This window comes from Myxocyprinus asiaticus, chromosome 17 (genome assembly GCF_019703515.2).
Source record: "Myxocyprinus asiaticus isolate MX2 ecotype Aquarium Trade chromosome 17, UBuf_Myxa_2, whole genome shotgun sequence".
Lineage (NCBI taxonomy): Eukaryota > Metazoa > Chordata > Actinopteri > Cypriniformes > Catostomidae > Myxocyprinus > Myxocyprinus asiaticus.
In genome coordinates, this window is record NC_059360.1 from 39860753 (window position 1) to 39887108 (window position 26356).

Here is a 26356-nt window from a genome sequence, read left to right on the forward strand (position 1 = left end):
CCCTCTAGCGGACGGCAGCTCGCTCCTCCCCCGGCGGATGTCAGCGAGTCCTCCGGCCCCTGGCGGATGGAACCGCTCCTCCCCTTCTTCGGTGGATGACAGTGGTTCCTCCGGCTCTTGGCGGCCGGCAGCGCCACTGTAACAGTTACCTAACATTGATTTTCTGAAATATTATTAATTAAGCCCTTATCAATTAAGATGCAGATTTTTTCAAGAAAACTGAACAAATTTCTGAATATATTACTCAGACATAGATTAGATACTCTGCATAAATATTTTTGACTCTCATCATTTTTTACAGCCTGAAATTAAGTAAAGTTAAGAATTTACTTCAGTGGCACCTGCACAAAGTAGTGCTCTTTAATGCTGAAGATTTTAACTTATTTATTTAGAAGCAGAAGCTGTGCAAGAACAAACCTACTCCTGTAAATAAAGGTATTAATATTACATACTGGGTGTTTTTTATTTTATTCTTGCCAGCCACAAGCTATATGGCAATTTCAGGTTGAAGCAGCCTAAGAAGTTGATCCATCTGCTGCCAGTATTTGTTTTAACTGAACATGAACTAATTTATAACACTACTTATATTGATTTCCATTCATTCACAGAATCTGAAATTACAAAAGAGAAGGAAAAACATGTACCTTCCAAAAAAGGTGCATTAAAATTAAGATCCGTGTTTTTGATCTTATGTGCATTTTTGTCCTTTCCTGTAGAGAATTTTAATAAGCATATTTATAGTCAAATAATACTCACTTGACTTGACTTTCTACTCTGTGTTTCAGAGGCAGAAGTTAAGGAGAAAGATCAGCCTGTTGCTGTTAAGAAAGGCATGAACAAATTCATTCAAGGTTTCATTCAAAATTCATTCATTTAGTTCTGTAGTGATGTACAGCAGTAAAACTGCTAAGGGAAAAAGGAAAGATCTATCTTGGAAAATAATAACTGAATCAGCATTGGATATTTAGGCAAACATGTTATTTATATTATATCCCAATATTTTGCAGAACCTGCTGTTGCAGTAGAAAAGGCAAAACCTTCTCCAAAGAAAGGTACACATTTTATCAATGTTTCAGAGACTTAAGCTGTTATAAATGCAAGTCTATTTATTGAGCTGTATTATTTGGCATGTTTTGCAGAGCCAGAAGTTACCAAAGAGAAACCAGCACCTTCAAAGAAAGGTGATTACATTGTTTTGTTTTTTTGCTTTTTGTTTTTTTATGTGCAAAATTGAATTACAGACTAGACTAAAATACCATATTTCCATATTCATATTCAAAGCTTATTTGTTTGATGAACCCCAATGTTTTACAGAGCATGAGATAACCATAGAAAAATCCAAGCCACCAAAGAGAGGTACTTTAATTTATTTCTGAGAATAAAGCTGTATGACAGTAGACATATTAAACAATTGCAATATGCTAATCTTCCTCTAAATATAATTTAATCTTCACAATTGTAGAGGCTGAAGTCTTTAAAGAGAAAGCTAAACCAGCCTCTGAGCAGAAAGGTTTGATTTTATTTAAAAATCAAGTTTGCATTTTCTACAAACAAATTTTAAAGTAATGTTAAAGAAAATCTTTGCCATTTCAGAGGTTGAAGTCATTAAGGAGAAAGCTAAACCCGCTCTTGTAAAGAAAGGTATGGATATTAAGTTAAGAATCAAATCAACACTTTTCCTAAACAAAATTAAAGAAATGCCAACATTTCTCTGAACACATTTACATTATCATTATTGCAGAGGCTGAAGTTGTTAAGGAAAAAGCCAAAGCCCCCGAGAAGAAAGGTTTGACTTACCATTATTTTAGCTTGATGTTTGTGATCATCCTGTGTCAAAGAACGAGTTAACATTTAGCCAAGCAAATTAAAGGAAAATGCTAAAAACCTATAACAATTAGAAACATTTTCATGCCATTGGCATTTCAGAGGCTGAAGTCATCAAGGAGAAAGTTAAACCAGCTTCTGTAAAGAAAGGTATGGATATAATTGAAATTATCTTGCATACACTGTTTCTTTCCACTGTATGATGACTATTAATCACATGAAACAATACTGTTTTATAGAGCCTGAAGTTGCTAAAGAAAAGACACCTGAACCAACACTGCAAAAAGGTGAGGGGGATTTTAATTATTTTACCAAAAATCTATCAATTTAATCATACATTAGAGATAAGACTTTCATTGTTTCAGATGTACTACACATTTTCCCCAAAACAAATCCTTATTTACCTTTTAACCCTTTTTTCAGTTGAGCTTCCAAAGGAAAAAGCAAAACCAGTCCCTGTAAAGGAAGGTACTTATCCAAAAATCATTTTTATTTATAATGTTACACAGATGTATCAATGTGTCTGCAAATGTTAGCAATTATTTTAAACAAAGTCAATTATTGCTGTGCTTTAGCTAATATTACAGATGGATTATGAAGAAGGCTGACATGCAACAAGTTAAGAGTCAATTTTAACATTTTCTATTCTAAAGTCAACCCCCCATGTTTTGCAGAACCTGAGATTACCAAAGAGAAACCAAAGCCAGCACCAAAGAAAGGTATTTGTGATAATAATGACTTATTACTATAATGTTGATAATGCTGATGTTTTCTCAAAATATTTTATATTATCACCCTTTTAGAGATTGAAGCCAAAGAGAAAGCTAAACCAGCCCCTAAGAAAGGTTTACTGTTGAATTAAGTTATTATTTTACCCATGTAAAATGTATTATGTTATATCAAAAATGTACTTTTTCAAAATATTTTTCACATTATTATAAATTTAGAGGCTGAAGTCATCAAGGAGAAAGTTAAACCAGCCCCTGAGAAAAAAGGTTTGAGTTACTATTAATTTATCTCAATGTGCGCTTTCTGTGTTACTTACCCAAGAAAATCCCCTTCACCCGTTTGCAACTTTGAAGTATTATCATTGCCATTTTAGAGGCAGAACTCATACACTGTTTGATGATTCATCACATGAAACAATGCTGTTTTATAGAGCCTGAATTTTTTTTTTTATGTAAACAATTTACCTAAAGTCAGCCAGTCTTGTCATCAGAAATGAGATTAAATGCTGTATTTCATGAAATATTGCAGAAACTAAGGTTGTTTAGAGTTTACGTATTTAAGATGCATTGTTTGCCATGATTGAAACTGAAATATTCTTATTTGGTTTTGTAGAGCCTGAGGTCATCAAAGGGAAAGCTAAACCAGCCCCTAAGAAAAAAGGTTTAATTTACTGTGTTAAAAATCAAATAAACATTATCCCCAAGCAAAAATAACGATTATGATTATGATTTCGATTTTTTTTATCTAAACATTTTTATATTAAAATCATTGTAGAGGCTGAAGTCATCAAGGAGAAAGTTAAAGCAGCTCCTGTAAAGAAAGGTATGGATGCCACTTAAATCCAGTGTGCACTTTTGCTTTACGCTGTATGATGGTTATTCATCACATGACACAATACTGTTTTATAGAGCCTGAAGTTGTCAAAGAAAATGCACCTGAACTAACACCAGAACCCACAAAGAAAGTTATTAATATACCATATTATCTGTCTTTGAACATTTGCAATTTATAATACACACTTTCATAGTCCAAAACCCTTATTTACCTTGTAACCCCTTTTCAGTTGAGGTTCAAAAGGAAAAGGCAAAACCAGTCCCTGAAAAGGAAGGTAAATGTGAATTATTTTATGAGACGACTGTCAGCTCACATCTGCTTTTTAACTGTTAACCTTAAGATAAACCCCAATGCTTTGCAGAACCTAAGATAACAAAAGAAAAGCCAAAGCCATCACTTAAGAAAGGTAAGTCCTGTTTCAATTTATTTGTGAGAAAAATGCCAAAGATGTTAATAATTTTCTTTTGTATAAAAATATAATATTTATTATATATTTTATATGTGTTTATCATTTTTTAAGTTGAAGTCATCAAAGAGAAAGCTAAACCACCCCCAAAGAAGAAAGGTTTGAGTTACTTTGTTTAGAATAAATCACAATTTTCTGCAACAACATGTGTGATTATTAGGGATGTGCCCGAAGCTGAATACCTTATTCGGAAAGACACGAATAATGACTTCAAAACGAATAACGTATTCATCCGAATAATATTAAAAATATTCGTATGACTGATTATCCAAAAAGCACAAAGATAAAGCGACATTTTAAATAAGCATATACAAAACACAAAGAATTTATGAATCTGTGCAGCCAATATTTCTAAAGTGTATACCTTATGAATGAAAATGCGCACATTGTGATTTCAGATCCGATGGGCGCTGTCTTGACACCGTTTCCTGTCTCTGTTAATTGTGCATGTCTGGCGCTTGTAAAGTGTAACATTAAGATACAACATCATATACAGTTTCCACTTCTTGAAATGTCTGTTAATGAATCACACAATTCACCATATTCATTTATAGCCTAAACCTGAGCGTGATGTTAAATTCCTGACCTGAAGTGATGATTTCATGACGGAGCCCATCTATCCGTCTTTTAAAGTTGAACACATTTACAGTATGTCCACAGCAGTGATTAAGGAAATTATCTGGTAAGACTTTATTCCGAAAAAAAAAAAAAGTAAAAATGCTTCATAAAAGTTAAAATGCTCCATTGAGTATTCATCTATTAGGAATATTCCTCCTTATGTAAAACGAAGAAACTGAAACATGCTCCCGTCTTTTCTTCTTCTTCTTTAAACTGTGCTACCTCTGGTAAGGCGATATATATAAATGTAACATTATTATTATTATTATTTAACTAAATAAAGGTGTCTTATCATAAAAATTCCTGATAGATTTATGGGACTTTCACCTGTTTGTAGACTATATTTATTTTATTTTCATTTCTTTTATGTTTGAATTTGTATTTATTATTCACTGCAAAATGTGTGCTTGACATTTCACATTTTGCTTGACACCTCCTGCCTCCAGAATAATGTTGTTATACATGCACAGTCAAATGAATATTCTGTTCCCTATCTGTCACTCAATTGACGTTGTGTCGATGTAGTGACACTAGGGGTCACTCTTGGGAGCCCCAAACACCTCTGATCTTTGAAAAAAGGCCAATGGGAATTGTCAACATGTCCACCTTGGTGGTCCAGAAACGCCACCTTTGGCTTAACCTGGTCGAGATGAGAGAGGCTGACAAGGCATGGTTCCTTGACGCCCCCATCTCCCAGGTTGGCCTGTTCGGCGACACCATCGAGGACTTTGCCCAGCAGTTCTTGGCAGTGAAGCAGCAGACGGAGGCCAATCAACATATCCTGCCCCGGCACGGCTCAAACCCTGCACCCCGTCTGCTCGTTGCTAAGGGCGTCCTCCTGCAGCAACAGCACCGGCTCCGCTGCAGCCCACCCCCACGGCCCGGCCCCGGCGTGGAGCCCACTGCAGGAAGCAAACGCCACCCATCTCACGGCCGGCCGCCAAGAACCCGAGAAAGGCTTCGAAGTGCCCCTGAGACGGGCGACCCAGGGACGAGGAGACCCGCTGCTCTGGAGCTGGTGAACAGACCACTCCATCCCCCCGTGGAGGGCCGGGAGGAGAATCTTTTGTTTCATTTTCATTTAATTCGCTGCATGCCCAAGAGGCTGCGGGACCCAAAAGTTCAACAAAAGAGCGGTTTTCTAGTTCCCTGGGTCACATATCCGGTGCGCACGGCCGTCATCACGATCACCATCCACCATTCCATTTCGGCAGGTTTGGTGCTCCAGCAGCGGCCCTCCGCCCCAGCGCGCCCAGCTGTGGCACAAGCATGCCCATACCAGGATGGTTCCAATGGGCTGCGGGGATGATATACTTCCTCCCCCCAACCCCGACTGATCCTATGGTGGGTATCAGGAGCCAGGTAAGTGCTTCGATGTCCCTCGACTCAGTACGGCCACGGGGCTCAAGCCCCCTCGACATGGCACCTCAGGCTCCGCCCTGCCACGAGGCCCCACCCACCGGTACATCTGACAAGATTGTCCACTTGGTCCCCCTCGCCCGGAGCTTGGATGCGTGGCTCGCTTTTTCCAAAACATCGCGATGAATGATCCGGACCGTCCGACTCAGCTATGCGATTCAGTTCACCAGGCGTCCGCCCAGGTTCAGTGGCGTCCGCTTCACCTTGGTGAAGGGCGAGAACACCGTGACCTTGCACGCGGGAAATCGCTACCCTTCTGCGGAAGGGTGCGATAGAGCCTGTCCCTCCGGTCGAGATGAAGAAGGGTTTTTACAGCCCCTACTTCATCGTACTGAAGAAAGGTACCTGCGAACCGGGCTTTGCACAGACTCCCGTTCAAGATGCTTATGCAAAAATGCATTCTAGCGAGCATCCGGCATCAAGATTGGTTCGCGGCGGTAGACCTGAAGGACGCATACTTCCACGTCTCGGTTTTACCTCAACACAGACCCTTCCTGCGGTTTGCTTTTGAGGGCCGGGCATACCAGTACAAGGTCCTCCCCTTCAGCCTGTCCTTGTCCCCCTCGCGTCTTCACGAAGGTCGCAGAGGCAGCCCTTGCCCCACTAAGGGAAGTGGGCATTCGCATCCTCAACTATCTCGACGACTGGCTAATTCTAGCTCACTCTCGGGATGTGTTGTGTGCACACAGGGACCTGGTGCTCACACTCCTCAGCCGGCTGGGGCTTTGGGTCAACTGGGAAAAGAGCAAGCTCTCCCCGGTTCAGAGCATCTCTTTTCTCGGCTTGGAGTTGGACTCAGTCTTGAGGATGGCATGCCTCACGAACGAGCACGCACAGTCGGTGCTGAACTATCTGAAGGCGTTCAGACGGAAGACAGCGGTCCCACTGAAACTTTTTAGGGGAGCTGCAGGCGTTCTCTGTCAGCGAAACGTGCCTGGAGTTTGCCCAGGCTACTGTCACGTGATCCTGAGACCCCGACCGGGCTATGTGCACAAGGTTCCCATGACCCCATTTAGGGATCAGGTGGTGAACCTGCAAGCGCTGCCCCAGGAGGAGGCAGACCCAGCCTTGGCGTTGCTGTGTCCAGTGCGTGCTTTACGCATCTATTTGGATCGTAGTCAGAGCTTTAGAAACTCCGAGCAGCTCTTTGTCTGCTTTGGCGGACAGCGGAAAGGAAGCACTGTCTCCAAACAGAGGATCGCCCATTGGGTCATTGACGCCATCGTGATGGCATATCACGCTCAGCACATGCCACCCCCGTGGGGCTACGAGCCCATTCTACCAGGGGTGTGGCGGCCTCCTGGGCCCTGACCAATGGCGCCTCTCTAGCAGATATCTGCAGAGCAGCGGGCTGGGCAACACCCACCACCTTTGCGAGGTTCTACAATCTCCAGGTTGAGCCGGTTTCGTCCCGTGTTTTGTCAGGTACGAACAGGTAAGTTCCGGGACAGCTGGTTCCCTCCCTTGAGGTGAAGACGTGCGCTGTTGACTCCCAGTAGTGTTCACAAAGTGGTGATCCCTTGATGACTTTCCTCCTTAGCCCTGTGACAGACGAGTTTGCGGAGAAACTCACTGCCGGCACAGTACATGTGCTAACTAAGCCCTGTACTGGGGTAGGTGCTCCACATATGCTGGTTCCCCATAGGTGACCCCATGTGATGGATATTTGCCACTAAATTGTTTCCCTGTTGGTAAACTGCATCTTCCTTGGGCAGAGGTTCCACTGCCCCCGGTCACCATGTTTGTAGCGTTCCTCCCCTCTCGGGTAGGACCTACCATGGGACTTCTTCACATGACATACTTCCGACAAGACTCGGTAAGACCATGTGACGTAATTCCACTCAAAATAACCCCCTTCCCTGGATGGGGTGTGGTCTCCGCTGTGTCTTCCCCTTGGGAGTGACACCCCCCCAACGTAGACATTTATGGGCCCCCAGTCGGTTAACAAATTCCACTCTTTTTGTGGAGAAAAGAGAGGAAAAGAGGCCATGGCTGGGCTAGCCTGTCCCTATTTTTTGGGCAGTCGACTTGTTCCCGAAGGACCGTTCGACGTCCATAAGAGCGTTGGGGGAGGTTACGTGATGGCCTGGTGCGCTGGCTACAAGGCACACAGCGGTCTGCCTGTCTCGCATCGCCAGTCCACGTAACACAGTTCAGTTTTTATAGGGACCCCTAGTGTCACTACATCAACACAGCGTCGAGTGAGTGACAGATAGGGAACGTCCTGGTTACTTTCGTAACCTCCGTTCCCTGATTTAGGGAACGAGACGTTGTGTCCCTCTTGCCACAACACTGAACTACCCGCTGAAATGGCCGGGACCTGGTCTCGGCTCCTCAGCACAAAACCTGAATGAGTGGTTGCATACCAGCTCCTTTTATACCCGTATGTCCGGGGGAGTGGCATGCAAATTCCACTCGCCAATTCCCATTGGCCTTTTTTCAAAGAGTGACCCCTAGTGTCACTACATCGACACAACGTCTCATTCCCTCCATCAGGGAACGGAGGTTACGAAAGTAACCAGGACATTTCATGCAGATATTAATATCTGAAATACCAGGAGAAACCACAACATATTCCATATTGTAGCCTACAAATTCAGCTTCATCTGGTAAGAAAAAAATGAATAAAATAATATATTTTTTTAAATAATATTTGAATAATAATAATAAATTATTATGAAAAAGCATATACAAGGCATATTTAATTCATAGAAACTATAAATGTAAGAGTAACATTTAAAAATGGCCATTTCATTTAGTTTTGACGCACTTCCCCTCCCACACCTTGTTTTATCCGAATACAGAGACAGATACGATAATTTTGTCATATTAACATATACAGATACAAATACAAATAATGGCTTCGCTGCACACCCCTAGTGATTATTATTAAAAATAGATTTTTCTAAATATCTTTTAAATTGTCTTAATTTTAGAGGCTGAAGTGTTTAAGGAAAAAGCTAAACCAGCCCCTGAGAAGAAAAGTGAGTTCTAATTTTCAGCTTTATGTGTGCTTTTACATGGTTAAAGATCAATTAAATTTTTCAGTCTTTTTATTATTATGATTTCTTGATTTGTTAACATAAAGAGGACTTTTGTACATAGGACATGTTTTGTCCCTTATCTCAAGAATCAGTGAAAGATAAACAAATTACTGTCACAAGTTAACCCAAGAAAAAATGTAAAGTTTATTCTATAGGTTTTTTACAATGTCAAATATTTTAAATCACTTCCATTTCAGAGGCTGATGTAATCAAAGAGAAAGCTAAACCAGCTCCTGTAAAGAAAGGTATATATGTCAGTTAAATCATTGTGTGTACTGTTGTTGTTTTTTTTTTCCACTGTATGATGATTATTCATCACATGAAACAATACTCTTTTATAGAGCTTAAAGTTGCTAAAGAAAAGGCACCTAAACCAACACCAGAAAGAGGTGAGTTTTCTTCTTACAGTCTTTAAGGACATTTTGCAGTCAAATCATAGCAAAAATGTAAAGACTTCTTTCTATTCAGTGTTGCAATGGCTGAAGTTGTTTGACAAGACTGAAGCTGAAATATCCTTTTTCTGTTTTGTAGAGCCTGAAGTCATCAAAGAGAAAGCTAAACCAGCATTTAAGAAGAAAGGTTTGATTTACTCTGTTAACAATCAAATTAACATTATACTTAAGAAAATTGTTTTACTTTCTCTAAACATTTCTTTTTGGATACCTAGTCGAGGTACCAAAGGAAAAGGCAAAACCAATCCCGGTAGAAGGAGGTGCATATCTAGTTGACTTTTTATGTGACAATAACCTGTTGATTTGTCAGTGCTTAGCAACTGTTGGCAATTGTTTTAAATATTTATGACTGTTGTTTCAATTGCCAGAAAGGTTTATAAAGTATGATAACATGAGAGACAAATAAAGTGTCGTCTCAATTACATGCTATTCTAAATTTATAGTTCTATGTTTCGCAGAATCTGAGATAACCAAAGAAAAGGCCAAGCCAGCACCAAAGAAAGGTAGGCCTACTTGAAATTATTTATTTTGAGTTTTGTATACTACCGAAACTTTTTTGCCTGGCACATTGCAAAATAATGCTAACCATTTGCTTTTTCTAAATATTTTTATGTTATCAAAATTTAGAGGCTGAAGTCATCACAGAGAAAATGAAACCGGCCCCTGGGAAGAAAGGTAGGAGTAACTTTTATTTATCTTAATGTGTAAAAGATAACACTATCGGTATTGTATACAGTACATGCTTTTGCAACATTTCAGAGGCTGAAGTCATCAAGGAGAAAGTTAAACAAATTCCTGTAAGGAAAGGTATGGATATATTTGAAATCATCTTGCATATATTGTTGATTTCACTGTAAGAGGATTATTAATCACACAAAACTAAACTGTTTTATAGAGTCTGAAGTTGCTAAAGAAAAGGCACCTGAACCAACACCAATAACTTGTTTTTATTTCCCCTATATGGCTTTTAGGATGTTTTAAAATTTTCACCAGAATTGGTCAATCTTTCAAAATTGAGAGAAAATACTTGATTCTAGTGGTCAATATTTCAGAGACTGAAGTAGTTAAGAACGTATGTGTAGAGCTTCATTGTTTGGCATGATACAAACTGAAATGTCCCTTTGTTTTATAGAGCCTGACATTACCAAAGAGAAAGCAAAACCTGCCTCTAAGAAGAAAGGTTTGATTTACTGTGAAAATAATCAAATTTACATTATTCTTAAGCTAAATGTAAGCTTTCTAATCTCTATACATTTTTATATTATCATTGTTGTAGAGGCTGAACTCATCAAGGAGAAAGTTAAACCAGTTCCTGTAAAGAAAGGTAATAGATTCCATTAAATTATCTTGCATATACTGTTTCTTTCTATTGTATGATGATTATTTATCACTCGCAACAATACTGTATTATAGGGCCTGAAGTTCCTAAAGAAAAGGCACCTGAACCAACACCAAAACCTGCAAAGAAAGGTATTGATACACAGTATGTATACAGTATGTTTTATCTTTTAACATTTGCAATTTTCAATACTTGACTTAATCCCATATGTATGTTTTCATTCTATGAATTTACAGTCGTCACTCATTTTTAGTTGAGGTTCCAAAGGAAACGGCAAAAACAGTCCCTAAAGAGAAAGATGCATATTCAGGAACCTTTACATTTAAAAAAAAATTCTTATTATGTGACATAGCATTGCTGATTTATCAACACATCTCCCAAAAATGGCCAATGTTTAACCTCCTGAGACCCCCATGTGACTGCTGTGTGCATTTTTCATTTCCCTTTTTAATTTGTAACTAGTAGCACCTAATGAACAAGCAAAAAAATAATAATAATAAAAAAAAAATGTCTAGAGCAAAAATGTGTAGTTTTACTAAAAATTGATGTCCACACATTTGGACAGCGGGACTAAGTTGTGAAATTTAATGTAATACCAAGCTATAGATTTTTTTCATCAAATAGTTTATTATGTGTCCAGGAGTGTTGATTATTCATGTTTTTTAGATGTTATAGATATTAAAGCTGATTTTCTAGAAAGATGAATACACAATTCTGATTAGAAGTATTGGCCAGTATCATCCAATCACTGCCAACCATGTTAAAATAAAATGTTGCATTATAAAATTCAGAATTTATGTACTGATTATCATTGTCCCATGTCTACCAAACATGTTGAGTGGTCCAAACATCATCTGCAGCCTGAAACTGAACTTTTGGCCAGATTTTAGGAGTGAAGGCACTTGGCTGCAAAGAAAGCTATAAGATGCTCCCTTGCTCTCTATTTAGTGAATGACTTAACCTCCAGTGTGCTGTCTGTACTGGTCTCAGAACAGTTCGAAATGCAACTTATTTTTATCCTAACTCCATGTAAAGCCACTGAAAGCAAAATTTTTCAGCTTTTGCATGAATACATTTATTCCCAATGTGAAAATGCACAGTATATATATATACAGGGTTGGGGAGTAATGGAATACATGTAATGGGATTATGTATTTAAAATATAAATTATAAGTAACTGTATTCCACTACAGATACAATTTAAATCATTGGTAATTAGAATACAGTTACATTCAAAAAGTATTTTGATTACTGAAGAGATTACTTTGCATTTTATTGTCATTTGTTTCATTTAATATTTAGTCCTTTCAGATGCAAAACATTTATACATATAAATAATGTGATCCAAAGTGCATTTAAACAGCGGTGAAACACTTTCTTATGATGTGTTACATTCATACGAGCAGACAGAGAAGTAAGTTTGAAGTAAGTTTGGAGCAGAAGAAATAGAAATAAACCTTGTGTAAATTGTCAGCTTTATTCTAAGCTAAAATACTATTTCTAGTCATTTTTCATGCACATGTTACCAGGCTCAGTCATATTTTTTTATCAAGAAAATTCACGTTGGATCATCATTTCATTTTTTCTAGGAAGACCTTTGATATTAGGGCAAAAATCGTATTCTTGATAATAATTTTTGTATTGTTTTCCTGTAAAAATATCTAAAAATCCTTAAAACAAGATCGGTTAGATTTATCTTGTTTTAGAAACAACACTGCATAAGATATTTAGGTTTTTCAGAGAATGTATTTTTAACATGTGTATTTTGTCTTACTGTACCGACAGAGTTTTTATAGTCAAAACAAGTGAAAAAATCTACCAGAGCTGAAGAAGTAATCCAAAGTGTTTAGAATACGTTACTGATCTTGAGTAATCTAACAGAATACATTACAAATTACATTTTACAGCATGTATTCTGTAATCTGTAGTGGAATACATTTCAAAAGTATCCCTCCCAACCCTGTCTATATAGGAATGCATTTACTAATGTTAATGAATAGAACCATATTGTACAGTGATAACAAAATAAAATATAACAAAATGTATATTAAAATGAAGCAAAATGACCCACAGATTTGTTACTGTGAAAAGTTATTCAATATAACGAACATGTTTTTGGAACATTTGTCAGAAAACTGCTCCACAGCACTCATCCGAATCAGAGTATGTGAGTGGAGTGGAGCGGCAACAATTTCCCCTCCGCGTTCAAAGCATTCTTTAATAACTTCGCAACAGCTCCACTCCGGGTTGTCCATTTCCCACTCCTCGCTTGCTCAGCGCTCCTGGATTAGAGAAACCCCGCTCTGTGTTTGCTCCATGGCTAAATTAGCGCCAAACAACCTCTGCACTGTAAAGTTATTTCAGTATACTTTTTAATATCACAACCTTCCATGCAGAAGGTGTATTAAATGAAAAATAAATGCACAATACTAGAAGAAAAGCTACAATGTGCTTTATTAGAACACTAACATTAGCCCAACACTAAATTAAAGAATTTTTATAGCTTACTTTTGAAACATATTGGCAGCATTCTCTGGGTTTGATCAATTAAATAAATTGCTAGATGCAAAAAAAAACAAAACAAAAAAAACATTAAATTAAAAGTATAAATTACCAAACAAATTTTTTTTAATATAAATTACCAGAACAAAAACAAAACATTAAATTAAATCAAATTAATAAATAAAAAATAAAAAAATAAATGTATTATTGCCTATTATTTTCTATTATTGCACTTCTTTTAATTAACCTTCCCCTATAATTATGTGAACGAAAAAAAATACATTCTCAGAATGTTCTACACTTTTTTTTAATCAAAACTAGATAAGACGGTCAAAACTATATGTCTAATGCAGAGTTCACTTTTAGAAATTCTAGCGTTTGAATTTTTTTATGATTTTAAATCTTCCTCTATTCGCATTCGCAAGTCAAACTACGCAATATAAACGTTGATTTGTTCAGTTGGGGTTTTACGTCGTTAAAAGTTCAATTCTATTTAATGCGGGACATAATAGTCTACAGTTAAGATTGAGATGCATTAGATTAGAATGTTGATATGATTATTCAAAATATTTAATAGGGGATATATGTATTACTGACCTTTAGATTTTCTCCACACATGTGAACGGATTATCATCGTGTTTTTTGGACACGTCTTTTAGGATTTCACAACAAACTTTTGATCGTGGCAATCACCTCCCCACTCGTGTTCTCCTTTGCCATCTCATCTTTAATTTTCACTATATGCCAGTTGACGTAAGAATAAAGAGACAAGACACAAGCATGTAGACCTTCGCACTGGAGGTCGAACATTACCAAGTGCCGCTAGATTTTAAATTAGTATTTCTGGTTATATCAGAAATTCCATCTTTCCTTCATGCCAATAGTGTTTAACACTGCTTAACTTGTGGTGAATTATTGCATTAACGTCCATTAACAGGTGTTTTGCCCATGATGGAGCATTAGTGGAGCGCTCTTGGAGCGAGAGAAAACAATGACGCTCCGATTTTTTAAAAACCCGCTCCTCGCTCCAGGCAAAATCATGCTGCTCCGCTCCCACTCCACACCGCTCACATACTCTGATCCGAATACTTCATGAACATGAACGAAAGATTTAAAGCAGCATATCAAATGAAACTAGAGATGCTACTCTTTACAACCAAACAGGTTTCAGAGAAAAAATTTGAAGAGGTTTCTTACCAGAGGCACTTTTGTTGGCACTGTTTCATAGACGCAGTTCACGGAAATCGACGCCATGGTGTTTGGTCAAATCAGAAGTTTAACACTTAAATGACTCCTTAGAGTGTCCTGAACAGTATGCAATGGGTTTAAAGGAATTTAAATTATGCGTTGCGTATAGCGAATCCAAAATAGCGAGTCCTTGCATGAGGTCGTGTGGTCGCACAAGGTTAAAATATAGTCAATAATGTTAAACCATCGTGTTTTGCTGAACCTGAGATAACCAAAGAAAAGCCAAAGCCAGCACCAAAGAAAGGTACATCAGTTTATTTGTGAGAATAATGCCAAAACAATTTTTCTGGGTCAGTTTTAAGATAATGATAAATGGTTTTATATTTTCACGTTTTTAGATGCTGAAGTTGTCAAAGATAAAGCTAAACCAGCCTCTTTGAAGAAAGGTTGAATTTGCTACGTTAACTATCAAATTAACGTTATCCTTAAGTAAAATATAAGATTATACCAAAGGAAGTCTTATATTTTTTTCTAAATATTTGTATATTATTATTATTGTTTTAGAGGCTGAAGTCCTCAAGGAGGAAATTAAACTAGCCCCTGTAAAGAAAGGTAGGAGTTACTGTAGTTTTAACTTCAAGTGTGCTTTCATGCTGTGTTTGAGATTATGTATATCCTATTTCCGCAGATCAAAAACAATGGTAAAGATTTTTTTTTTTGTAATAATTTATTTTATTTTTTACAATCTCTACATTTTTTTATATTATTGCCTTTTCAGAGGCTGAAGTCAAGGAGAAAGCTAAACCAGCTCTTGTAAAAAAAGGTATGGATATAAATACTGTTGTTTTACACTATATGATGATTATTTATGAATAATAAAATACCGTTTTATAGAGCCTGAAGTTGCTAAAGATAAAGCACCTGAGCCAACACTAAAACCTACAAAGAAAGGTATTCATATACAATATATGCTCTGTCTTTATCCTTTTGAAAAGGTAAAAGTTACAGTTATTTTAGACTGTTTGCTTTTCACAAGTTACATGTCAACACTTTAACCAAGCAAATTAAAAGATAATGCCAACTAAACTCTTTTTCACTCTGTAAATATTTGCACATCTTTGCGATTTCAGAGGCTGAAGCCAAGGAGAAAGCTAAACCAGCTCCTGTAAAAAAAGGTGTAGATGTCAATAAAATCACTGTGCATACTGTATACTGTTTGTTTCACATTGTATGATGATTATTCATCACATGAAACATACTGTTTTATAGAGCCCGAAGTTGCCAAAGAAAAGGCACCTGAAACAACACCAAAAAGAGGTGAGTTTTCCCTCTGGCCTTTTACCTAAAAACAGTCAGTCTTGTCATCAAAAATGAGAGTAAATGCTGTATTTGATTCATTGTTTCAGAGACTAACTAGGTTGTTAGAATGTATGTATTTAAGATGCATTGTTTGCCATGATTGAAACTGAAATATCCTTATCAAAGAGAAAGCTAAACCAAAAAGCTTTGATTTATTGTGTTAACAATCAAATTAACACTATCCCTAAGCAAAATTGAAGATTATGTGAAAAAAAAAGAAAAGTTTTTTACTCTAAACATTTTTATATTATCATTGTTTTAGTGGCTGAAGTCATCAAGGAGAAAGTTAAAACAGCTCCTGTAAAGAAAGGTATGGATGCCACTTAAATCCAGTGTGAACATTTGTTTTATAATGCATGATGTTTATATTTCACATGACACAGTACTGTTTTATAGAGCCTGAAGTTGCTAAAGGAAAGGCAACAGAACCAACATCAGAACCTGCAAAGCAAGGTAACAATGTACACTGCTGTTTATCTTTTAACATTTGCAAATTTAAATACATTTCTTAGTCCCTCATACATATATGCTTTTTTTTGAGAAAGAAATCCGTATTAATTTGTCACCCCTTTTCAGTTGAGTTTCCAAAGGAAAAGGCAAAACCAGTCCCTCAAGAAAAAGGTAAATATCTTTTCTAAAGTTAAATCCCTATGTTTTACAGAAACTGAAATAACCAAGGAAAATACCAAGCCAGCACCAAAGAAAGGTACATTTACATTTATTTGTGAGAATAATGCCCTCCCACTTTTAGAATGAAGGTAACATTTCTTTTGCTCCTAGAGAATATTTTCCGCCAATGATTACAATTTTTAAGATTTTATATATATTTTTAGATAAATTATAGACATTTACTTAATAAGCTGTTAATGTCAAATTAACGTTTTCCTTTGCCGACTTTAAGATAATGCTTATGTTTTGCTTTGTTTTTTCTAAACATGTTTTATCATTACTATTTCTAAAGCTAAAGTCATCAAAGAAAAACCTAAACCAGCCCCCCTGAAGGAAGGTTTTGGTTTATATCCTTTTATCCTATGTAAAATTCTAATCAATTACAATACAATTAGACAAAATATATATATATATAAAACTCAGCAAAAAAAGAAACGTCCCTTTTTCAATTTTGTACAAATCCAAATAACTTTACAGATCTTTATTGTAAAGGGTTTAAACAATGTTTTCCATGATTGTTCAATGAACCATAAACAATTAATGAACATGCACCTGTGGAATGGTCGTTAAGACACTAACAGCTTACAGACGGTAGGCAATTAAGGTCACAGTTATAAAAACTTAGGACACTAAAGAGACGTTTCTACTGACTCTGAAAAACACCAAAAGAAAGTTGCCCAGGGTCCCTGCTTATCTGTGTGAACGTGCCTTAGGCATGCTGCATGGAGGCATGAGGACTGCAGATGTGGCCAGGGCAATAAATTGCAATGTCCGTACTGTGAGATGCCTAAGACAGCACTACAGGGAGACAGAAAGGACAGCTGATCGTCCTCGCAGTGGCAGACCATGTGTAACATCACCTGCACAGGATTGGTACATCCGAATATCACACCTGCGGGACAGGTACAGGATGGCAACAACAACTGCCCGAGTTACACCAGGAACGCACAATCCTTCCATCAGTGCTCAGACTGTCCGCAGTAGGCTGAGAGAGGCTGGACTGAGGGCTTGTAGGCCTGTTGTAAGGCAGGTCCTTACCAGATATCACCGGCAACAATGTAGCCTATGGGCACAAACCCACCTTCGCTGGATCAGACAGGACTGGCAAAAAGTGCTCTTCACTGATGAGTCGTGGTTTTGTCTCACCAGGGGTGATGGTCGGACTCGCATTTATCGCCGAAGGAATGAGCGTTACACTGAGGCCTGTACTCTGGAGCGGGATCGATTTGGAGGTGGAGGGTCCGTCATGGTGTGTCACAGCATCATCGGACTAAGCTTGTTGTCATTGCATGCAATCTCAACGCTGTGTGTTACAGGGAAGACATCCTCCTCTCTCATGTGGTACCCTTCCTGCAGGCTCATCCTGACATGACCCTCCAGCATGACAATGCCACCAGCCATACTGCTCGTTCTGTGCATGATTTCCTGCAAGACAGGAATGTCAGTGTTCTGCCATGGCCATCGAAGTGCCTGGATCTTAATCACATTAAGCACATCTGGGACCTGTTGGATCGGAGGGTGAGGGCTAGGACCATTCCCCCAGCAATGTCCAGGAACTTGCAAGTGCCTTGGTGGAAGAGTGGGGTAACATCTCACAGCAAGAACTGGCAAATCTGTGCAGTCCATGAGGAGGAGATGCATTGCAGTACTTAATGCAGCTGGTGGCCACACCAGATACTGACTGTTACTTTTTATTTTGACCCACCCTTTGTTCAGGGACACATTATTCCATTTCCGTTAGTCACATGTGAGAGGACGTTTCTTTTTTTGCTGAGTTAATATATAATATATATATATATATACTGCTTGGCCAAAAAAAATAAGTTATACTCTCATACTCTAATATTTAGTTGGACCGCCTTTAGCTTTGATTATGGCAGGTATTTATCGTGGCATTGTTTCAACAACCTTATGCAATGTCACAACATTTATTTCTGTCCAGAGTTGCATTAATTTTTGGCCAAGATCTTGAATTGATGATAGGAGAGTCGAACCACTCTGTAAAGTCTTCTCCAGCACATTCTAAAGACTTTCAATGGTCAGGACTCTGTGGTGGCCAATTCATGTGTGAAAATGATTCCTCATGCTCCCTGAACCACTCTTTCACAATTTGAGACCAATGAATCTTGGCATTGTCGTCCTGGAATATGCCCTTGCCGTCAGGAAAGAAAAAATCCATTGATGGAATAACCTGGTCATTCAGTACATTCATGTAGTCAGCTGACTTCATTTTATTGCCGCATAACGTTGCTGAGCTTAGACCTGACCAATTGAAGCAACCCCAGATCATAACACTGCATCAAGAGGCTTGTACAGTGGGCACTATGTATGATGGGTGCATCGCTTCATGCGCTTCCCTTTTTACCCTGACGCACCCATCGCTTTGGAATAGGGTAAATCTGGACTCATCAGACCACATGACCTTTTTCCATTGCTCCACAGTCCAATCTTTATGCTCCCTAGCAAATTGTGGCCACACAGCTGTTTAGACTCAATCCTGTAAGTTCTCATCACATTGTGCACGTGGAAATGCTCTTACTTTATTAAACATAGCCGTGATTTCTACTGTTGATATTTTACGATGTGGCTTCACCAAGCGTTTTAGTGATCTGCGATCAAGATTTTTTTCCGACAACATTTCTTACATGAAGCTGATGGTTCACCACTATCCTTCCAGGTTTTAATAATGCGTTGGACAGTTCTTAACCCAATTCCAGCAATTTCAGCAATCTCCTTAGTTGTTTTCTTTGCTTGATGCAGGCCAATAATTTGCCCCTTCTGAAACACAGTAACATCTTTTCCACAACCACGGGATACGTCTTCCGACATGGTTAAAAAATGAGAAGCTACACACTGCATCAGTTAAGGTTAAAAGAATTGTTGCCAGCTGAAACATATTAATCACTGCAATAATGATCCAATCATTGATTATTTAAATCCAAACTGCAACTTTTTTTCCAGGCAGTGTATATACTGTATACAATATATACACCGTATAATATTTTGGCAAAATTAGCTTATACTAATTTCACTATTTTTACCAACTAGAAATGCTAAAACTAACCTAATTAGTAGTTCCAATGTCTACATAAAGCTTAAGCTTCCATAACAAAATCTAATGTAACAATGGTACATATGATAAAAGCTAATGCTCTAACAGTCTAAATCACAGTCTCATTAGATGAGTTGGTTTCAAAATTCTTTCAAAAACACAGATGACGTTGCACCCATCGGTCTGAACATGGAGCTCCTGAACTCCATCAATCAAAAACTGTCTCTTCTGGATATAATGCGGAAGGACATTGGTGAAATGAAAAGTGACCTGGAGTCCACGCAAGATCAAATTACTCTTTTAAGGAAGGACAACAGAACAATCAAAGGTATTTGTTCATTTTAGAAATAGGCTGGTTAGACTATTTGACATAGTCAATGTGTCAATATGTGTCAACATACAGTGTTATTTGCAGAAGAACAGACAGATCAAATATGCATTTCTTTGTATAAACTCCACCTGGATGAAAAATGTTTTACTAAACATTAAAGTTAAGTTAACAACAGTTTATAAGCATCTATTGTTTAACCTTTAACATGACACTTAACAAAACTGTCAGGTTGTTGAGCCAATTTAAGGAGACTTCTCTGAAGCTGCCTCATTATCTTTATAAAGACTAGTTTGGGTGATCTGTACTATCTAAATTACAACAAAAAATCTAGAATCCAGGTCAAGAGGAAATTCATTTGTGGATTTTTCACAGTTAACCATGAATTATACTGGAAAGTAAAATTAACAATACAAATCATTTCTTAATGTTAGTCCACATGCCATCCATTGCCTTTACAGAGCCTGACACTGTCAACGTTAAACTAAAGCCAACTCCAACTGTCTCCAGTGAAAAAGCAAAAACAGGTATTCGTTAAACTGTCCTAAACTCATGTCAGAACAGTTATTTTGTGTATTCACATGCCTGTCTGCTCATAAATATGGATGTATTGAGATACAACTAAACCTGCATACAACTGCAATCTTTCATATAAAGTGTGATTCCCACTGCAATGTACAGTTTGTGAATGGCTGAAAGATTTTTCTTTTAAAGAACATGATGCTCTGAAAAACATTACCAAGACAGCATCTATAAAGACAAGTAATGGGCAAACAATCTCTTATCCAACATTAACTTTCAGAAATTGTACTTTCTTTTTCTTGTGGCACTATTTGTACTAGGGCTGTCAATCAATTAAAATGTTTAATCGAATTAATTACATGATGTGCGATAAATTAATCAAATTAATCGCAAGGCCCCATAAAAGATAATGTAGTATAAAACAATTAAAATCATTATAAATATTATAATTCCACTAATTTGAATACATTACATAATATACATACAGTATATTGTGGGTGGCAGCAGACAAGTTAAGCATTTCTGCAATACAAAAAGTGGCTTTAGAAGTCAAAATACTGTTTCTTTTATTTTCATATCATTAAACATAACCCTGCTTCCTTCTGAGCTATTTTTATTTGTTGGTCTATGTAGTCATGTGTCAAACAGAAGCTTTGGGGGCATCTAACATAGGTTGCATCGTTGCGCTTTGTCAAGTTAAATGTAAGTTTGAAACGCAGAAAACCAGCCTCGAGATCCCTACATTCTGTGGTGCTTGGTCCAACTGTCTTTGAGCACAAAAGCGTGTATGTAGACAGTGATGGGCACTTTCGAAACACTGCTTCATGAAGCTTAGAAACCTTTACGATTAATTTGTTTTAAACCAATACTTTGGAGCGCGTATCAAACAGGCCAAGTCACATGATTTTAGCAACCGAGGCTTCGTTACATCATATTGTTTCGAAATGTTTCGTGGGTTGACGCTAGAGGCCCTTGATCCCACAGTGAACCCCTAAATCAGTGTTAAATGCAGGCTGTAAATGATTTTGAGTCAATTGAGCAATAATCAGACTGATTCAAACAAGAGTTGCTGATTTAAATTCAGACATTTTAAATTCCCTGTCGATCACCTTGAGTTGTGTTCCCACCTGTAAAACAATTACAATTATATGTTTATGAGGAAGAAATTAGAATTTGAGAGAGACATATATTTTGTGATATATAAAGAGATTTATTTGTTTTACAAAAAGTGAATCTGGAATTTCGACTATTGTACATGATAACACACCTTCGCTTTTCTTTTTAATTTAGTACACCCAATATCATACCGTTATAAATGTTGCATAGTGTAGTGGTTAACACACTCTGATAACCTGGAGCACTCCATATTTGAGTTTGAGTCCCATTCTGATTGTGTAATTTATTTTTCATGTAATTAATCGCACTAAATTAACACGTTAAATCGACAGCCCTAATTTGTTCATGTAACTAAACAAAGCTTTTAGGACAATATTGGAATGTTCTACGTGTTGCAGTTGACATCACTCTAGCATTTCTGTTTATATACAATATATTTTTTGTCTTATTATCTATACAAAATGAGTGCCAAATATATCTAGCTCTCCTTATCCCTGTTTAGCCTGAATGTGGCTTACTCAATTTATGTTTCCAACAACACAGAACGTGACGCCCTGAAAAACATCACTAAACAAGCACCTGCAAAGAAAGGTAACAATGGTAAAATGGTCTCAGCAGAGTTAAGACTCTAATGTAAAACTAATCAAAAGCTCACTATAAAAGCTCACTATGATATATAAAGTTTATTATCATCACTGATACATTATTTCACGATATAAGCAAACATCAAAATGAATGCTTTGTGTTCAAATAAAAGAAAGAATAACTTTTCCATTCTAGAAAAAGAGGCTCTGAAAGCCAAGATCAAACCAGAGCCCAAAAAGAAAGGTAAACTTGATATACATCTGAATTACTATACTATTTTTAAAATAATTTGTAATTACTCTAAAATATTGATTCTGTATTTTGGAAGAAATCATTTTACCACACTGACATGCTCATACTTTTTTTGTAAAACATATTAAGTAAAAAGATGTTATATCAGTGTTTGCTTGACTCTCTTTCCTGATAATAGAAATTCCTCATGAAAAGGTCAAAGAAGTAAAGAAACCTTTACAGCAAGGTACTATGACTGTACTGATGGGCTTGCATGGATTACATAGATTAACTAACACTGACTTTTAACATTTTATTCTCCAATTTTATCAGTATTTTTATTGTACCAATATGTATTTTTCCACTCCAAGTATATTTATTATTTCTTATATTCATCAATAGGCTTTACATTAATAGTTGATATACTGTATGATAGTTGGCTATAGTATAGACAATTTTCCTCAACTCTACAGCTGTCTTTTTCAGGAATGTTAATTTTGCAGAACATTTAAGAAACATCTGATACATCAACGTTATTGTAAGAATAATATAATGTTTTTTTGTTTTGTTTTTTTTAGAATCTGAGGAGGTCATAGTAAAAGGTATTATTTTGTTGTTTGTATGTTTCAGCAATTAAGCAGTTAAGGTATATACAGGGCAGTCCATAAGTATTCAAATCATTTAAAGTTATTAAGGTCTGCTATAATTACATTTTACATGAATGTTGCATGATTGTTATTTTTTTTTTTTCAATAAACTCCAGTATTATTTCAACAGTCAGAACAAATAACAATTGCTGTAGTGTTATTATGTACCTTTTTTATTATTAAAAAATCACATAGTTTTCTTCTGTTGTTTTTAAAGTAGAAGAACCTGATGTCACCAAAGATATTCCAGAAATAGAGGAGGGTAGGTTTTTTTTCTTGTACAGCTGTGCTTTATAAGCAATATTGCTACAGAGAGGCTACAGCCCAAGTTTAAATACCAAGTCAATTTGCCTTTGTATGTGAATTGTGGCCATTTTTCCCTAAAATAATTGGGGGGGAATAAAAAAAATTACGTTTCTAATATTTTTTCCACTCCAGAGGACATGCCCTACTTTCAGTGCTTCTATGTGGATGAGGATGATACTCAGTATCCGTTCTTACCATTTTCACCACCGGTGTTGTGAGCCAAGCCATGGTCTGAAGGTAAACAGCATGGCGAAGCTGATGGAATAAAGATCCCTGAAGGATGAGGCACCTGTCGCTGTGATGCAAGAGGTACATACTGTAGTTGGTCCTAAAAATCACACCAAGTAGGACTCAGAAATGTTGATTTAAGTTATTTCATGGATGAGCTTTAAAAACTGGAAAACTTCATTCTTAAAATTTTGTTGGTCCTTGTCTTTTTTATTTTGGGATTCAGAGCGTTTTAATGGACAGTGGTTGCAAGTTTTGCTATAATGTTTCATATTGTCTTAAGGCAATCCGTCTTTTAATTGATACCATAGATCTGCCTTTTATTTCAGGTTTCAGAATAATATAATTTTATTCATGCTTGTGTGATTTATTTATTTATGCTTGTGTGATTTTATTTATGTATGTGTCAAAGAAGGAACATGAGTACTGTTTTTCCCAGAAAGCACTGACAGGAAGTAACGAAACAACTTCTGATCATTGCAGTGGGGTTAAAGATAAGATAATAAGATTATACAATCATATGTAATACATCAAATGATTTTACATTACCTCATTTTGATGGGGTGCTAATTAAAAGCATTCCTATCTTTACTGTCAGAATGGGGTTTGAAAGTTTGTTTTGACTTACACAACTGAAATGGAACTTACTATGTAATAGAGGATATAATAGATCAAGTAATATATAAATGTCTACTTATTTTGGTAGTACAGTTTACAGAACTAACAGAAGGGCTTAGAACAACACGCCCATTTCTTCAAGATGTATGGATAATGTTATATTTATTACTTTTATTTAGTTTAGTTTTTTTATTAGTAGTATTTAGGTTTTTTATTTTACAGATGTCATTTGTTTAGTAAGATGTTATAAATCTATACTTCACAGAGGAAACACAAGTATGTTTTGTGCAGTGCTCTCCATAAAATGATACACTGGAATTTGCATAGAAATATAGAATTAATCTGTTGGTGTTAAATCCAGAGAGATGAGTTAAAACATGATGCTGTTAAGAACTGCACTTTCGTGCTCTTTTTATTTTCAGAATTGAGAGCCATTGAAAGATACCAGTTGAAAAGACACAAAGCTGTTCAAAACACTGACCGTTTTCTTCCAAGCGAATGTATTTTTACCTTGCAAAAAGTACAGTTTTTACTTGTGGCATAAGATTTTTAATATTTACATTTCTCCACATAATATATAAGGTTTATGTAACATTTTACCTATAAAATGTGGATATGTTTTTGCACCCGGCTATTACATGGGTAAAACTACCTGATGAAGATGTGCCAATTAAATGGCATACAGACATTTATAAGTATATTGTGCTATAAAATTGTCTATAATGCACATTTTACACATACAGAAAACTTTTACATTATGAGACTAGATTATGTGCCAGATTAAATGTTTTGCATGTATTATTGTGTGTATTTTTCAGTGTGTGTACAGGAACAATTTTAGTGTCTCTCTGCAGGAGTTTAGCACGTTGCTCCATAGAGGATAAGCTCATGCATGTGCAAAGATCATCAAATGTAGCCATCATATGCACTGTAACGTCACCTGTTCAAATACATACTATATCAATAATGAAGTGTTGTACCAAAATAAAATAGGTCTTTTTTGGACAGATTAGTTCTTAATTTGACCTTGATACACTATACATGTGCATGCACGTTCTGATGTAAATCTGTTTAATAAAATGAAGAATAACTCCACACATAGCTTATTTTTAATAGTAACTGGATTTATTGATTGGAATTGTTTGTTAGATTTGCATAGAATTAATATATATATATATATATATATATATATATATATATACATAATATTTGTTTATAATATTTAATATAAACTTAAATATCCTGCTCATATTCTATAAAATATAACGTTGGTACGGTTCAAAAGGTTAAAATTTGAAGACGTACTCAAAAATTTAAAAGTGTATAAATGAAGTGTAACTGGAAAAATATCATTTATTTGAAGAATAAAAATGTAATACAATTTAGTGTTTATTTTCAAATCTTGCTGATTGCATGGTTTTGCTGTCAGATCCTCAAAATGTAAAGAAAATGAACTGGCCAATATAGTGGCCTATTGTACGATGTGTTTAATTTTACTTTCCGTATAAAATGTGTAGACATACAGTAAAATAATTTACAAAGCTCTAAGGAAAAACAACACGGTCAAATAAGGCTTATGAGATTGTAATGCCAATTGAACTATTGTACATGCTTAAATTTTGCTGAGGTCTATTTTTACAAAACCAGCCCAACTGCCTTATGGTCCGTTACCATATGTCCTCACAGAAATTTACATTTATAAACCAAGAAACTGTAAAACTGTAACATTGTAGTTCAACTTAATTTAAGCAACTAATTCAGTATCACCCAGGCCATTTTTCCAACACCCATTTTCACCAGTAGGTGGCATTATGGCTTTACGCTCTCATGTAACCTTTTTGGTCCTTATGTAACCATTATGGTTGAAATGCAAGTCACAAAAGAAGCACTTTGAAAAATTAATTACATCAATAATATTTCAAAAACATATACATTAACGAAAAATGTATACCAGATTAAACACATTTAAAAGAGTCTTACAAAAACACATTCATTAAGATGATTCTACATGGTTACAGATACACAAATATGCACAAATCTACAAAATATGCATTTTAATGTCATCTTTCACCCTCACAATACCACAAGAAGCCGCCAGTAGTGCCAAATACTCAATGCATTGGTATGCACAGCCTGCTTTCTGCTATTCAAAGTTCTCAGCCTGCAGACTGCTATTCAAGCATCTAAAAAAATCTTAAGCATTTCAAAGCCAAGTACCAACAGAGACAATTCCTAACTGAGCCCGTCCTTTAAATTCCCTTTTGTATGGTAGACCTTTAT

General features: G+C 36.5%; 1 protein-coding gene across 26 annotated transcripts in view; it reads left to right on the forward strand.

Annotated features, from left to right (window-relative positions):
• Window positions 1-25256, forward strand: part of LOC127455422 (titin-like) — a 56079-nt gene extending 30823 nt beyond the window's left edge. For 6 of the 26 annotated variants that reach the window (XM_051723299.1, XM_051723307.1, XM_051723302.1 and 3 more), the window contains 47 exons: window positions 609-656; window positions 786-851; window positions 1008-1052; window positions 1140-1181; window positions 1315-1356; window positions 1463-1510; window positions 1594-1641; window positions 1742-1786; window positions 1927-1974; window positions 2064-2111; window positions 2248-2292; window positions 2499-2543; window positions 2628-2669; window positions 2772-2819; window positions 3166-3213; window positions 3328-3375; window positions 3617-3661; window positions 3749-3793; window positions 3908-3952; window positions 8827-8874; window positions 9132-9179; window positions 9276-9323; window positions 9466-9513; window positions 9602-9646; window positions 9845-9889; window positions 10014-10061; window positions 10146-10193; window positions 10519-10566; window positions 10663-10710; window positions 10800-10856; window positions 14814-14861; window positions 14980-15027; window positions 15194-15238; window positions 15310-15366; window positions 15546-15590; window positions 15685-15732; window positions 16037-16084; window positions 16171-16227; window positions 16351-16395; window positions 19659-19823; window positions 20285-20350; window positions 22005-22052; window positions 22242-22289; window positions 22477-22524; window positions 22856-22879; window positions 23142-23186; window positions 23363-25248. In XM_051723299.1, the coding sequence (XP_051579259.1) occupies window positions 609-656; window positions 786-851; window positions 1008-1052; window positions 1140-1181; window positions 1315-1356; window positions 1463-1510; window positions 1594-1641; window positions 1742-1786; window positions 1927-1974; window positions 2064-2111; window positions 2248-2292; window positions 2499-2543; window positions 2628-2669; window positions 2772-2819; window positions 3166-3213; window positions 3328-3375; window positions 3617-3661; window positions 3749-3793; window positions 3908-3952; window positions 8827-8874; window positions 9132-9179; window positions 9276-9323; window positions 9466-9513; window positions 9602-9646; window positions 9845-9889; window positions 10014-10061; window positions 10146-10193; window positions 10519-10566; window positions 10663-10710; window positions 10800-10856; window positions 14814-14861; window positions 14980-15027; window positions 15194-15238; window positions 15310-15366; window positions 15546-15590; window positions 15685-15732; window positions 16037-16084; window positions 16171-16227; window positions 16351-16395; window positions 19659-19823; window positions 20285-20350; window positions 22005-22052; window positions 22242-22289; window positions 22477-22524; window positions 22856-22879; window positions 23142-23186; window positions 23363-23448 (2393 nt within the window). In that variant the 3' untranslated portion in view covers window positions 23449-25248. Of the gene's footprint in view, window positions 1-608; window positions 657-785; window positions 852-1007; window positions 1053-1139; window positions 1182-1314; window positions 1357-1462; window positions 1511-1593; window positions 1642-1741; window positions 1787-1926; window positions 1975-2063; window positions 2112-2247; window positions 2293-2498; window positions 2544-2627; window positions 2670-2771; window positions 2820-3165; window positions 3214-3327; window positions 3376-3616; window positions 3662-3748; window positions 3794-3907; window positions 3953-8826; window positions 8875-9131; window positions 9180-9275; window positions 9324-9465; window positions 9514-9601; window positions 9647-9844; window positions 9890-10013; window positions 10062-10145; window positions 10194-10518; window positions 10567-10662; window positions 10711-10799; window positions 10857-14813; window positions 14862-14979; window positions 15028-15193; window positions 15239-15309; window positions 15367-15545; window positions 15591-15684; window positions 15733-16036; window positions 16085-16170; window positions 16228-16350; window positions 16396-16435; window positions 16481-19658; window positions 19824-20284; window positions 20351-22004; window positions 22053-22241; window positions 22290-22476; window positions 22525-22855; window positions 22880-23141; window positions 23187-23362 lie in introns of all 26 variants that reach the window. The other 20 variants (XR_007899673.1, XM_051723303.1, XM_051723300.1 and 17 more) reach the window with 20 other exon arrangements.
• The last annotated feature ends 1100 nt before the right edge of the window (window positions 25257-26356 follow it).